At 40.0% G+C, this 14,643-nt stretch overlaps 2 protein-coding genes across 2 annotated transcripts; both read left to right on the plus strand.

Moving 5' to 3' along the window:
- The first annotated feature begins 529 nt into the window (after positions 1-529).
- On the plus strand, positions 530-2,653 carry LOC112751119 (uncharacterized). Its single transcript, XM_029293379.2, has 2 exons — positions 530-814; positions 921-2,653. Exons 1-2 carry the CDS (start codon positions 707-709, stop codon positions 2,466-2,468), a joined length of 1,656 nt encoding a protein of 551 aa, XP_029149212.1. The 5' UTR covers positions 530-706; the 3' UTR covers positions 2,469-2,653.
- A 795-nt stretch (positions 2,654-3,448) lies between these two features.
- LOC112751117 (probable serine/threonine-protein kinase SIS8) lies at positions 3,449-5,824 on the plus strand. The gene is made up of 6 exons (XM_072217141.1): positions 3,449-3,647; positions 3,780-3,820; positions 4,095-4,163; positions 4,777-4,877; positions 5,235-5,313; positions 5,418-5,824. The coding sequence occupies exons 1-3, from the start codon at positions 3,449-3,451 to the stop codon at positions 4,140-4,142; spliced, it is 288 nt and encodes a 95-aa protein (XP_072073242.1). The 3' UTR covers positions 4,143-4,163; positions 4,777-4,877; positions 5,235-5,313; positions 5,418-5,824.
- Positions 5,825-14,643: the final 8,819 nt, after the last annotated feature.

Raw genomic sequence — 14,643 nt, forward strand, 5'->3', positions numbered from 1 at the left:
GCAACAATTTAACCAACTCACATTATAGTTAGGGCATCCATAAAATGATTTTTCTGGATTAGAATCCGTCCCAGACCACCACCGAAGAATAGGACGCAACCCACAACCGCACCAATACGAAACCTTCTCACCTCTGTCACGGTGTGCGTTCTTCACCCAGCCACCATGCAAACGAGCTCTACTAGAGTTACTCGAGCCTTGACTGCTGCTCACCAACATTCTTCTCAATTCTTGGAGATACTCTTGCGATTTGCGGAAATTGGGACTTTTAGATTTTATTTAAAATTTTTAGGGGTTAAATTGATGTCTTCAAACATTTTACCACGTCATTTAACTACTATGATGTGTTAGGTATCACCCAAAATTGCCACATCAATTTTTCGATGACAAAAAACGATAAAAAGATTAAATTGAAGCTCATGTCAAAATTTCAGAATACAATTAAAATCAATTAAAATCTTAAGGGCTAAATCAGCTCGGAATCAAATTTGAGGGGTTAACTTGAGGATTAACTCCAATAATCCAATAGGAGAAATCTCCACCTCCTTAACAATCTTTTTCCATTGACCATTCACACAACAAAAAATACAATTCTCTTTCTTTTAGAAAATAAGCCATGATGTGCGAATAATCAGAAAATTATCTCCAATTTCATTAACATGGTTCGTTGATTTGGTCTCAACTATCAAGTCTCAACCTTTGTTTCATGACAGTGATTGTTTCCACCATTGAATTCGCTCTTTTCTCTTCCAACTCCTTCTTCTCATTTGATCGGATTTTACACAAACATGTTGCGTGCAGCATCATTCTCCAGGTTCAGCTTCTCTCTTCATATCCCCTCTTTTCTTGTGCCCTATGTTTTCCCTTTTCGCTTTCCTTGCTGTTCATGTTCAATGTCAAGTCTTCACTCTCATTCTCAGCTCACATCCCCGCCCCATGTTGATGAAGCTGTTGATTCTTTCACTCGCATGCTCTCTATGCGTCGCACTCCATCCATTATCCAATTTAACCAGATTTTGGGGTCCCTTGCCAAGACGCACCATTTCCCCACCGCCATTTCCCTTTTTCAGCAATTGCAAACCAGGGGAATTGCGCCCAGCATAGTTACTCTGAATATTTTAATCAATTGTTGCTGCGGCATGGGTCGGATCACTCTCGCTTTCTCTATATTCGCCATGATTTTCAGGATGGGTTTTCAGCCAAATACCATAACGTTGAATACACTCGTTAAAGGTCTCTGTCTATGTGGTAAGGTTGAAAAAGCACTGCACTTTCACGACAGAATGCTGGATCAAGGATTTCAGTTTAATCAAATCACTTATGCAACCTTGATTGATGGGCTCGGTAAGACCGGACACACAGCAGCTGCTATTCAAGTGTTGAGAAAGATCCCACGGTATGGCATTGTTCCTGATGTGTTCATGTACAGCGCAATTATTGATAGCCTGTGCAAGGATACACTTGTAAGTGAGGCTTTTCATTTCTATTCTGAAATGCTTGCTAAGGGAATTTCTCCTAATGTTATCACCTATACCACTTTAATTTTTGGATTGTGCCTTGTGGGTCAACTTAAGGAAGCCATTGATTTACTAAATCATATGATGCTGAAAAACATTATTCCAAATGTTCGTACCTATAATACTTTGATTGATGGACTATGTAAGGAGGGAAATATCAAAGATGCTAAGAGTGTGTTGGCCGTGATGACAAAAGATGCTGTGGAACCAACTGTGGTTACTTATAATTGTTTAATGGATGGGTATTGCTTGGTTAATGACTTAAACAAGGCAAAATGTATATTCGACACAATGGCTCAGATAGGAATGGCTCCTAATATCCGAAGTTACAATATTATTATTAATGGCTTGTGCAAAAGTAAATTGATGGATGATGCCTTGAATCTCTTTGAAGAGATGCGTCGCAAGAACTTGGTTCCTAACACGGTAACTTACAATACTCTAATTGATGGCTTGGGAAAATCAAAGAGAATCTCTTGTGCTTCAAAGCTTCTTGTTGAGATGCATAATAAAGGTCAACCTGCTAATATAATCACTTACAATTCCTTGTTGGATGGGATGTTCAATATCAAACAACTTGACAAGGCACTTATGTTATTTAATCAGATGAAAGAGAGTGGCATTGATCCAAATATATGCACGTATACTATACTTATTGATGGCCTATGTAAAAGTGGAAGACTTATAGATGCAAAAGAGATTTTTCAAGATCTTTCCATTAAAAACCATCATCCAAATGTGAGGACATACAATGTTATGATCAATGGGCTCTGCAAAGAGGGCTTATTTGAAGAAGCATTGGCCCTGCTGTCTGAAATGGAAGACAATGGTTGCTCACCAAATGCTGTGACTTTTGAAATCGTTATTCGTGCTTTGTTTGAAAAAGGTGAGAATGACATGGCGGAGAAACTTCTTCGGGAAATGATTGCTAGAGGCTTATTGAATGGATGAAAAAAGATAAGATACATCGACTCAAATTAAAATCACATCTCTATTGTTGCTGAATGTGTATCATAGTTCTGTAAATTCTGTATCTATTGGGTCAGAGGACTTTGGCAATGCCATAACATCAATACCACTGATGTCTTGACTATCTCATTTTTATTCAATTAAGTTTAAACTTTCAATGTTTGCAATTGCTATCATCCTTTTTGATTACACTATTCTTTATTGATTCTTTAGAGGATATTTCTCGTTGTAGCTTACAGGTTAAGTGTTTAATATCTCTCTATAGTAATTAATAGATATTTGCTGTTATCCTATGAGACCATATATCTCAACTATTATCATGCTACAAACTAAGAAAAACAAAAAAGAGGTTTACAAACATTTGCAAATCCATTTGCAAAGAGTTCCCTGCTGTGGGCAGAATGAAAGTCAAAGATGTTTCATTATATATGATTGATGCTGCCATGGAAAATCCTCACTTAGCTCCATGATTTTTTACTTGAAAGTGGTGTCATTGCTCCTCCAAATTTATTTTCTGAAGTTTATCACGAGTTAGGCTCCCCAACTGAAGAAAAAGATGAACACAAACCAGAAAGTGGACAAGAGACTCAGGTTGACGAAAATCTCGGTCCTACTTTGCCTCACCACAGAGTTCATCCGAAAGGAAGTTCAAACAGCCAGCCGGAGCACTCTAAGCCTGTTGAAGGTTTAGGAATAAACCTTCTTCTTGATCCGAAGTTAGCAGCTGTACAACATACACCATCCCAGGTAACATATGGGAAAAATGTTCCAGTTGCGGCGGCTGCAGCAGCAGCTGCTGCTGTTGTTGCTTGCTCTATGGTTGCTGCTGTAACAAAGTCAAACACTGACTCGAACATTGAGCTTCCAGTAGCTGCAGCGGCCACTGCAACTGCTGCAGCTGTAGTAGCAACCACTGCAGCTGTCAGAAACAGTATGAGCAAGGCAGTCGAAGTGACGGACACATGGATGGCACTGTTTATGAGCCGAAGGGTAGTGGTGATGGTCAGAATATTGTGGTAGGAGCAAATTCAGAAGGTGATAGAATACCTGATAGATCTATAGTAAGCAATGACAGTACAAAATCTGATTTTACATTTGATGATGTTGCCGAGTATGACATTCCGTTGGAGGAAATCACACTGGGTGAACATATCGGACTTGGTATTAACTGTACTTTGCTCTATAAGATTTGGTTGCTTTCTTTTGTTATATGGTGTTATTTATAGTTTTATACATATAAATTCCCATATGATGGCTACAATTACATTTTGGTGGCCTATTTTTTGCATTCAGGATCGTATGGGGAGGTATACCGTGGTGAATGGCGTGGAACAGTGAGTTTTATTCCTATTCAGGCATACATTCCATATCTATCTTACAATTCAAATTGTATTTTCAACAAACAAATTATAAAATGTAATTTTTTTTTCTTAACTAAGCAAGGCCCAAGAAATTTTTGGCTTCAGTTTCATTTTTACCCTTAACAAAAGTAATCAATACCTTATACTTGACTACCTTTTATGTTTGTCATTTTTTGTTGTGTTTTTCTGTTAGGCTGTCGGTTTTTGAATTCTTTCATTTACATCAGGTCTCTGCTTTGGTTTGTAGGAAGTTGCTTTAAAAAGATTTCTTGATCAAGATATATCTGGTGAATGACTTGAAGAATTCAAAAGTGAGGTAATATTTCATTAGTGTCTCTTTTTGTAGTTTCTACTCATATGTTTATCTTTGTTGATGAATGATTTCATTTAGTACACATTTACAACTATCAGTTGTGATTTTTATGCTCCATAATGACATCTCAGATAGCTGCAATACTTTATTTAGATTGCTATTGTATTTGTCCCAGGATAATTTGAAAGTTGGATTAAATACTTTGTCCTGTTGAATTGCATTTTTTTAGAAGTTCATGGTGAAGATTGACCATTTCGAAGCTCTTTGATGTAATCCTTGTTTTATTTCTCCAACATTTTATAGCTTCTATTGTTGTTATATACTTCCATCTTGTGTGCTTCTCTTCTCTCTATGAATAGATTTCCTAATGCAATTTGAGAATATAGTGGTGCATGAATGTATATATAAGAGAACATATATATATGGAAAGAATATATTAGATGGAGACTAAGAAGTAGGGTTAGCACATTGGAGTTATTTAGCTCATGCAGTTGACTATACTTATTCAAAAAAAGGATTTTGTTTAATTCTTTTATGAATGCCAAAACTAGTTGTGCATTTTCATGAATTTATATGATTTTACTGCATATTTAACATATGATGTAAGTTGCCATAGGTTCAAATAATGAAAAGACTGAGGCATCCAAATGTTGTTCTCTTCATGGGAGCAGTTACTCGACGTCCGCATCTTTCTATTGTTACTGAATTTCTTCCCAGGTAACTTAAGATTCCTTATTTCCTGAGATTCATATGAGACTCTGTATTCCAAATAGATCTTAGTATATGATCATTGGTACAGAATAGTGCTATGCAGGCCAAAAAGATTACTTCTAAATGAACATCTAAAATATCTGATGTATGCTGTTAATAGCTCAAATGTCAATTGAGACGTAATAAGCAAAAATAAGATGAAAATTTCAGTTATTATTTGGTTAATTTAGACACAATTTACCTTACTATATATTGTGTTGGACTGTTACACTTTTCCAGGAGTTTTTATTATTTTGATTAATGTTGTTCTGGAAGGATTACTTTTAATGACTCTGAAGTCTGAACTGTATATTTCCTATGCAGAGGAAGTTTGTACAGACTAATTCCTCGACCAAACAATCAATTAGATGAGCGAAGGCGGTTGAGGATGGCCCTTGATATTGTAAGATTCTGTTTTGTTTTCTTGCAATGTAGTTTCTTTAAGTAAATTATTGCCATAATCAGTGAAATTGAGTTGATGTGACATATCTCTTTAATCTTCTTCAGGCCTGAGGAATGAGCTATTTGCACAACTGCACTCCAGTGATTGTACACCGTGATTTGAAGTCACCAAATCTTCTTGTTGATAAAAATTGGGTTGTGAAGGTGCCAACTAATTGTCATGAGTGAATTTTCTTGATAGCATGCTGAATGCTACCTGTAGATATGATTTAATTTGAAAATATCATTTTTTTAGTTGTTCAATTATAACTATAATTAAGATAGGTATAAACATATCTTATTTTTACAATAAACAAGTTAACGAGATGTATAATAACGTGTAAAAATATTTATATACTAGCATTAAATCGTATTTTCCTTCCTTTATTTCCTTTTGTTATCAAGAATATCAGAATAACAAACATGTTTTGCTTTATTCTACCATAATGTAAAAATCTGGTCCTTTTAGTCTTTTACACATCTATTGTAACAAAAAAAAGAAAAAATTAAAAGAAACCCTGAAACCCTTTATTATGTTCTAAAAGCCGAATATGGCCACATGCAGAATCTACGAAAAATCTAAAACACAACTGGCACGCTAAAAGATAGAAAAGAAAGACAAACTACATGCCTAAAATAAAGGTATAAGCTGCCATAACCCTCATTTCTAAGCTCAAATACTGTGTCATACGGTACCCTCTGCCTTCCGAATTATTCGTTCTTTGATGCTTTTGTTTTTCATTTTGCTATATATTTTTTTTCACTAAATCAAATTAAAATCAGATTTCTAATTTCTTTTATGAATCTTTTCTGTAAATAGAATTAATTATAATTGTTCATACCCTGGCCCAATAAATAGGGCCTAGGATCCAAGCAAAGAAGCCCAACTCAAAGGGTTGGCTCTCCCCCAGTACCAGCCTTCATCCCAAGAAGTCGGTACTGAACACGACCTGCTCCAAAGAAGTCGGATACGAGGGTTAGCTGGCAGATAACACTCATTCGAATGAGTAACTGCCCCTAGAAACTCTCTAACCACTTCATAGAGCCATATCTTAACCTCCCTAAGATATGGGAACGGTTATCCACCTAAAAAGGTGGCACTACTTCAGCGGTGGTTATTGGTTCACCACTATAAATACACTGACACCATTCAGGTATCTCTAAGTTCCAATACTCTCTAACCTGCTCACACTCTTGCTAACTTAGGCATCGGAGTGTCTTTGCAGGTACCACCCCCCATTCTTTCTCACGTACAAGTCGGACGGAGGAACACCGAGTACCAGATCCACTCGAAAGCCACCTCCTTCATACGTTTGGGCCAACCAACGCCATCCAGCCCATTAATCTCCGGTTACCCACCGTAACATTGGCGCCGTTGCCGGGGACCCGAGAGATCAACCAGTGATGGCGGATAGATCCCCTGAAGAGGGTCATGTGGAGACAGATTCTGAACAAGAGAATCTGAACACTGGAAACAATGAGGCAGACCAGACCCTTCACCAGGAAGCCAATGATCAACACAGGGAAGGCACCTCCGGAATAAAAAATCCGAAGGTAAATTCCTCGGAGAGGCACGAATCAGAAAAAGAAGGACCATCCCACGCAATTGAGCTCATGGGATTAGTCCACAGTCGCCTCGAGCAGCTAGAACAGGAACGGGAACGACAAAAGGATACCGAAAAGAACCTAAAAGAGGAGATGGAGCGACGAAAAGAGTTAGAAAGAAAACTCTTAAAGTTAGAATCCTCCCTCAAAGGTCAGAACTCCCACGACGGTAGAGAAGATTCGCCCTTAGGGGAGAAAGATCCTTTTAGCGAGGACATAATGAGGGCAAAAGTTCCGAGAAACTTTAGAAGCCCCGATATGGACCTCTACGACGGAACCACTGATCCAAAGCATCATCTGAGCAACTTTAAAAGTCGGATGTATCTGGCTGACGCTTCTGACGCTACGCGATGCAAAGCTTTTCCGACAACCTTGTCAAAAGCAGCGATGAAGTGGTTCAACAGCCTCCCTCCGAGGTCAATTACCAGTTTTGAAGACCTCTCAAAAAAGTTCTTGATGAGGTTCTCCATCCAGAAAGACAAAGTAAAACATGCACCAAGTCTCCTGGGAATAAAACAGGAGGTCGGGGAGTCCTTACGGGCCTATATGGAAAGGTTCAACAAAGCATGTCTGGAGATTCAAGACCTGCCCACCGAAGCAGTCATCATGGGGCTAGTCAATGGTCTTAGAGAAGGTCCCTTCTCACAGTCCATATCAAAAAGACACCCCGCCTCTTTAAGTGATGTACAGGAAAGAGCTGAAAAGTACATCAATATGGAAGAAAATGCTAGGCTAAGAGATCCGAGTTGGCGACCTGGTCACCCTCCCTCAACGAAAGAGAGGGAGAGGGAAGCTAAGAAGAAGGAAGAACTCGGCCTCGATAGGCCAAGAAAATATCACTCTTATACTCCACTGAAAGTTCCTGTAGTGGATGTATATAGAGAAATTTGTAATACCGAAAGGCTGCCTCCTCCCAGGCCCATTAAAAATAAAAGAGGGGGGAGCCGCGGTGATTACTGTGAGTACCATAAGATATATGGGCACTCCACAAACGACTATTACGACCTTAAAAATGTGATAGAAAAACTGGCCAGAGAAGGTCGGCTTGACAGATATCTCATAGAAAGGTCGGACAGTCATGGAAAAAGAAAGCGAGATGATATGGATAGAAAAGACCCACCACCACAAACTCCGGAGAGACATATCCATATGATCTCAGGAGGGTTTGCGGGAGGGGGACTCAGAAAATCTTCTCGTAAAAGACATCTCAAGAGAGTTTACCAGGTCGGAGAGCGGTCCTCCGACCTTCCAACCATTTCATTCACAAAGGAAGATGGGCGAGGAATAATCCCTGGGCACGACGACCCAGTGGTAATTACCATGATCCTGGCAAATGCCCATCTACACAGAACACTAGTAGACCAAGGAAGCTCAGCGGACATCCTCTTTAAGCCCGATTTTGACAAACTAGGGTTAGATGAGAAAGAGTTAAGAGCCTACCCCGACACCCTGTACGGATTAGGCGACACGCCAATAAAGCCACTAGGATTTTTGCCCCTCCATACCACCTTTGGAAAGGGGGAGAAATCAAAGACTCTGAGTATAGACTTCATAGTCATCGACGTGGGGTCGGCCTATAATGCTTTAATCGGCAGAGCTACCCTTAATCGACTCGGAGCGGTGGTATCGACACCCCACCTCTGCATGAAATTCCCGACCTCAGCGGGGATAGCAACGGTGAGGGGAGATCAGAAGCAGGCAAGGAAATGCTACAATGAAAGCCTAAACTTGAGGGGAAAAGGCAAAGAAGTTCACGCAATAGAGCTCGGTGGAGCGAGGATTAAAGAAGAGCTGCGACCACGACCCGGAGGAAAAACCGAGGAGATTCAGGTCGGAGAAGAGGAAGGAAAAAACACTCACATAGGAACCAACCTGGGGGAAACCCTAAGACAAGAATTGATTAAGCTCCTAAGAGATAATTCCGATCTCTTCGCCTGGAAGGCCTTCGACATGCCTGGGATAGATCCCGAACTCATGTCCCACAAGCTCTCGGTCTACTCGGGATCTCGACCTGTACAACAACGAAGACGCAAGCTCGGCCCAGAGCGAGCTCTAATAGTAGAGGAGCAAGTACAAGCGCTCCTAGAAGCCAGTTTCATCAGAGAAGTCAAGTATCCAACATGGCTAGCCAATGTAGTGCTAGTCAAAAAACAAAATGGTAAATGGAGAATGTGCGTCGACTATACCGACTTAAATAAGGCATGTCCCAAGGACCCTTATCCACTACCAAGCATTGACGCCCTAGTAGACTCTAGCTCGGGGTATCAATACTTGTCGTTCATGGACGCCTACTCAGGGTATAACCAAATCCCGATGTATGAACCAGACCAGGAAAAAACATCATTCATCACGCCCAGAGCTAACTTTTGCTACGTGGTCATGCCATTTGGATTGAAAAATGCAGGGGCCACATATCAGAGGCTGATGAATAAGGTGTTTGCCCCTCACCTAGGGAGCTTAATGGAAGTGTACGTCGACGATATGCTGGTAAAGACCAAGAAAGAAGTCGACCTCTTGTCTGACCTTTCACAAGTCTTTGACACCATAAGGTTGCACGGGATGAGACTAAATCCTGCAAAGTGCGCCTTCGCGGTGGAAGCAGGAAAATTTCTAGGATTCATGCTAACACAAAGAGGGATCGAAGCCAATCCCGACAAGTGTAGAGCTATCCTAGAAATGAAAAGCCCGACTTGTTTGAGAGAGGTCCAACAGCTGAATGGCCGGCTAGCAGCTCTCTCCAGATTTTTGGCAGGATCAGCACTAAGATCCCTTCCACTGTTCTCCCTATTGAGAAAGGGACACCAGTTTGAATGGACTCCCGAATGCGAGGAGGCGTTCCAGGAGTTCAAAAAGTTTTTGAGCCAACCTCCTATTTTGACCCGACCTGTAGCCGGAAAAGACCTCGTCCTATACCTATCCGTGGCGGACAAGGCTGTCTCAGCAGCCTTGATAAGAGAAAACGAGGACGGTCAACACCCAATCTATTTCATCAGTAAAGTTCTACAGGGCCCTGAGCTAAGGTATCACAAATTAGAGAAATTTGCCTACTCCTTAGTGGTAGCCTCTCGAAGGCTACGGCCTTACTTTCAAGCTCACACAATAAGAGTCCGCACGAACCAACCCATGAAGCAAATCCTCCAAAAGACGGATGTTGCAGGAAGAATGGTTCAATGGGCAATAGAGCTCTCCGAGTTTGACTTGAAGTACGAAACTCGGACGGCGATTAAAGCCCAGTGCCTCGCCGACTTCATTGCAGAATATGCAGGGGATCAAGAGGATAAACCAACTACATGGGAACTCTATGTAGATGGATCCTCCAATAAAACAGGAAGTGGCGCAGGCATAATATTGGTAGATGAAAGGGGAACCTAGATAGAGGTTTCCCTCAAGTTTGAATTCCCAGCTTCAAATAATCAGGCAGAATATGAAGCCTTGATTGCAGAATTGAAGCTGGCAGAAGAAGTCGGTGCTACGAAGGTAATGATACACAGTGACTCTCAAGTGGTGACCTCCCAAATAAGTGGAGAGTATCAGGCAAAAGACCCAAATATGAAGAGATACTTGGAAAAAACTCTGGAACACCTTGGGCGCTTTGCAGAAACTGATGTTACGCACATAACTCGGGACCTAAACAGCAGAGCAGACGCCCTATCCAAGTTAGCAAGTACCAAGCCAGGAGGAAATAACAGAAGCCTGATCCAAGAAACTCTCCAGGAACCTTCAGTGGTAAAAATGAAAGACAAACAAGAAGTCTTTGAAGTGGTCGGATTAAACCTCGGATGGATGATGATTGGATTTTTGACGGTTTAGAATTTCACAAATGAAGTCTCGTTGCAAGTATAGTTTCTAAACCAATCACTAATCCTTTCATACAAAAAGTTGTTTGTCACTAAAACAAACCCCTAAAATTTATAAACCGAAGTATTCAAACCTCGGGTCGTTCTCCCTAGGATTTGCAATGAAGTGTCTTGTTATTGGTTATGAGTTATTTTGGGGTTTTGGATAAGAAGCACGAAAAGTAAATGGCAATGAAAATAAACTAACAACTATAAAAGGCTCTTGGTAAGGTGTGAGAACTAGAAGTCCTATCCTAGTTATCCTTCTCAATTGTGATGAGAATTGTTCATTGCTACCACTTAGTTAACCCTTACTAATTAAAGGAAAGTCAAGTGGATGAATTGACTTGAGCCACAAGTCCTAGCCAACTCCCAAGGAAAGACTAGCCTTAGTGCACTCCAAACCAATTAGCAATCTCTCCAATTATCAATCAACAAAGGAACTAGATAACTCAAGTGTCACTAATTACTCTACCTAGGCCAAGAGGAACAAAATCTTTACTAAAATCCAACCAAGCATTTCATCAAACACTTGGAAGGCACAAAGAAAAGTATAGTCAATCACAACAAGAATGAATTCTAACTACAATTGAATGTAAAGAATTAACAACAACAATCAAGGAAATCACAATTATCATGAATTACCTCAAATTGCATTATTGAAAGAAAACCAAGGAACAACAATATATCCAAAACAAAATGAAGAATTACAATTATTAAAGCACACATCTAGAAAGAGGAAGAGGAGAAGATTAAGAATTGGTAAATGAAAAGTGAATCAAAGCATGAGTTAAACCTAGATCTAAGAAGAGAGATTAACCTAAACCTAATCCTAATCCTAGAGAGAAGGGAGAGCTTCTCTCTCTAGAAACTAACTACAAAGCTCAACTAAACTAATTGGTAACTAACATCTAAAGTGATCAATGATCCTAAGTGATGAATAATTCATTCTCCTTAATCCTTCATCCTTTTATTCCTTTCCCTTAGCAATTTGGCGCCAAAAATGGGTTCAGAAACCCTCTCAAATCGCCAGGCACGTGTTGCATTAATGAGGTCATGTGCCATCATCGGCGCGTGCGCGCATGGTACGCGTGTGCGTCCCTGGTCGATTCTGCAATGTGCGCGCGAGCGCCTTGTGCGCGTGCATGACTGACTTTGCTTCTTTGACTTTTTATGCTTCTCTCCACTTGTATGCTTCCTTCCTTGCTTCCTTTGATCCATGCCTAGTTTCAACCTGAGGTTACTAGCAAACACATCAAGGCATCGTATGGAATCAAACAGAAACTAGAATTCACCAAGATAAGGCTTAAAAAGCATGTTTTTACACTTAAGCACAATCATGGGAGAGATAACAAAACCATGCTAACTCTTAGGCTAAATGTGACAAAAGGTTATCAAAATGTTCTAAATTCAAGGCAAAACAAACCGTCAAATTGGGGTTTGTCAACCTCCCCACACTTAAGCCTTAGCATGTCCTCATGCTAAAATAAGAAGGAGCTAAGGGGTATGGCATTTATTGAATGCAACTAAACTATATGAGTCCTATCTAAATGCAACTATCTAAAGCAATTGGAAATGCTTTGTTCAAACAAATCAATTCCCAAGAGAGCATGTGTAAGTACAAGAGCTAAGTAATAAGGGCCAAGTCCAAACCACAATTGTATTGAATTGTTAAAAGGAGTTCAAACTTGCAAGGATATAGATAATGTGGGTGAAGACATGTGGTTGAACTTTTGAACCCTCACCGGATGTGTATCCGCTCTATTCACTCAAGTGTTTAAGGGTTAATTCACTCAATTCTCTTCTAATCATGTTTTCCAAGATTTGATTTTCTTCTAACAATCAACATTTATTCAATGCATGCATACATTCATCATGAGGTCTTTCATTTAGGTTGTAATGGGGTTAGGGTCAAGGTAGGATCATTTATGGTCAAGTGGGCTAGGATTTGAGTCTTTGATTAGCATAGACTTTCCCACCTAACCTAATTAATGACCTATACAAATGCGAGCTATTCTAACTACCCATTCTTCACTTTTTCTTACATACTCATGCATTTTCTTTTCATTTCACAACACTTATGCATTGATTCCTTTTTATTGACTTCACTTTGGGGCATTTTGTCCCCTTTTATTATTTTTTTTTCTCTTCTGTTTTTTTTTTCTTTCATTTTATTTTTCTTTTCATCATCATTTTTTTTTCTTTTCTTTCCTTTATATATATATATATATATATATATATATATATATATATATATATATATATATATATATTTTTTTTCAAACTAAATACAAGAACATCAATGCATAAGGTCTCTACATTTGATTAATACATGAATATGTGCCCAATTCCTAAACATAAAAGTGTATTGCCCCTTTTTATCCCATCCAATGTTCCCAAGCCTCACCAACTTGAATAATACACACTCTCACTAGCCTAAGCCAATCAAGGATCCAAACAAGGACTTTTCATTGGTTTTCCGCCTTGGGCTTGTAATGAGCTAAAATAAGGATGAGTTGGTTAAGCATAGGCTCGAAATTGGCTAACAATGGAGAGTAAAAGGTTGGCTATTTGGGTAAGTGGCAAATGAAATAATGGCCTCAATCATATAAATGCACAAACACAAGAAATAAACGGATATATAGAATCAAGCAAATTAAGGATCACAATCATGGAAAGAGAACAATTTCACACAAGAATGGAAAATAAGTGGTTATAAAATGTAACCACATCAATAGGCTCAAGTCTCACAAGCTTGTGTTCTCAATTCAATACATGCTTCAAAAGGTATGAATTTCAAGCAAGTTTCAAAAATTTTCTTTCAATCAATTGGGTTAATGCCCTATATTTAAACTTTCTTGAAAAAAAACTCAATGTTTGACTAAGCATTGTTGTGATTGAAAAAATTCAAATTTTTTTTTTTTTTTTAGTTTACCCTTTTCTTTTTCACACAAAACCAATTTCTTATGCAAAAAGGGTGACTAAGTTTTACTTAAAACATGATTTCTAATCACAACCACAAACTAAAGGGAGAATATACAAAAGGAGATGTGCAAAAATGTATAAAGGAAAATCAAACTAAAATATGGAATCTATCATCCAAAATATCTAAAAATATCCAAAAGCATCAAAATATCTAAAATCCAAAATAAGCAATAAAAGTATCCAAAGCAAACTAGAAATGCATCAAAATATATACAAAAATGTGCAAAATGAGATAACTAGGCCGAAAAAGAGTTCACCGGTTCCCAAATAATGCTACCGGTGCCCTCCCCACACTTAAGATTAAGTATCGTCCTCGATGCTAAACCCGAGGATCAATGGGAGGTGCAACGATAGGCTTTGTGAAGACGGGGCGGCGGCGGAGGGCTCGGTCACGGCGCGGTTAAGAGGGGTGAGAGGGAGAGAGAGAACGGGTAGTGGTGAGAAGGGAAGAGGGGTTGAGGGTGAGTGAGGGCGAGTCGCCGGCGGTGAAGGTGGCGCGGCGGCGGAGGCGGTGCTGCTGCTGCGATGGTAGATGGGGCGAGGGGAAGAAGATGGAGGTTGAGAGGGATGGGTTGCGCGACTGCGCAGTGTGCTTCGCGAGGTAGGGTTATCCCGATTTTTGAATTGGCGCGTGCGCGCACCTTGCGCGTCCGCGCCCATTGAGAAAAATGGGCTCTTACGCGTGCGCGTACAACGCGCTTAGGCGAGGGTGAGCGAAATAGGAAAGGGTGCGTGCGCGTACCGTGCGCGCACGCGTGCATGGAGTTGGGCTAGGGCTTAGAGTTGGCCCAACCCAGGCCTAACTCTCTGGAGAATGGCCTGAAGGTTGCGCTACTAGACCTGCGCGCACGCGGCAAGTACGCGGC

This window comes from Arachis hypogaea, chromosome 15, assembly GCF_003086295.3.
Source record: "Arachis hypogaea cultivar Tifrunner chromosome 15, arahy.Tifrunner.gnm2.J5K5, whole genome shotgun sequence".
Lineage (NCBI taxonomy): Eukaryota > Viridiplantae > Streptophyta > Magnoliopsida > Fabales > Fabaceae > Arachis > Arachis hypogaea.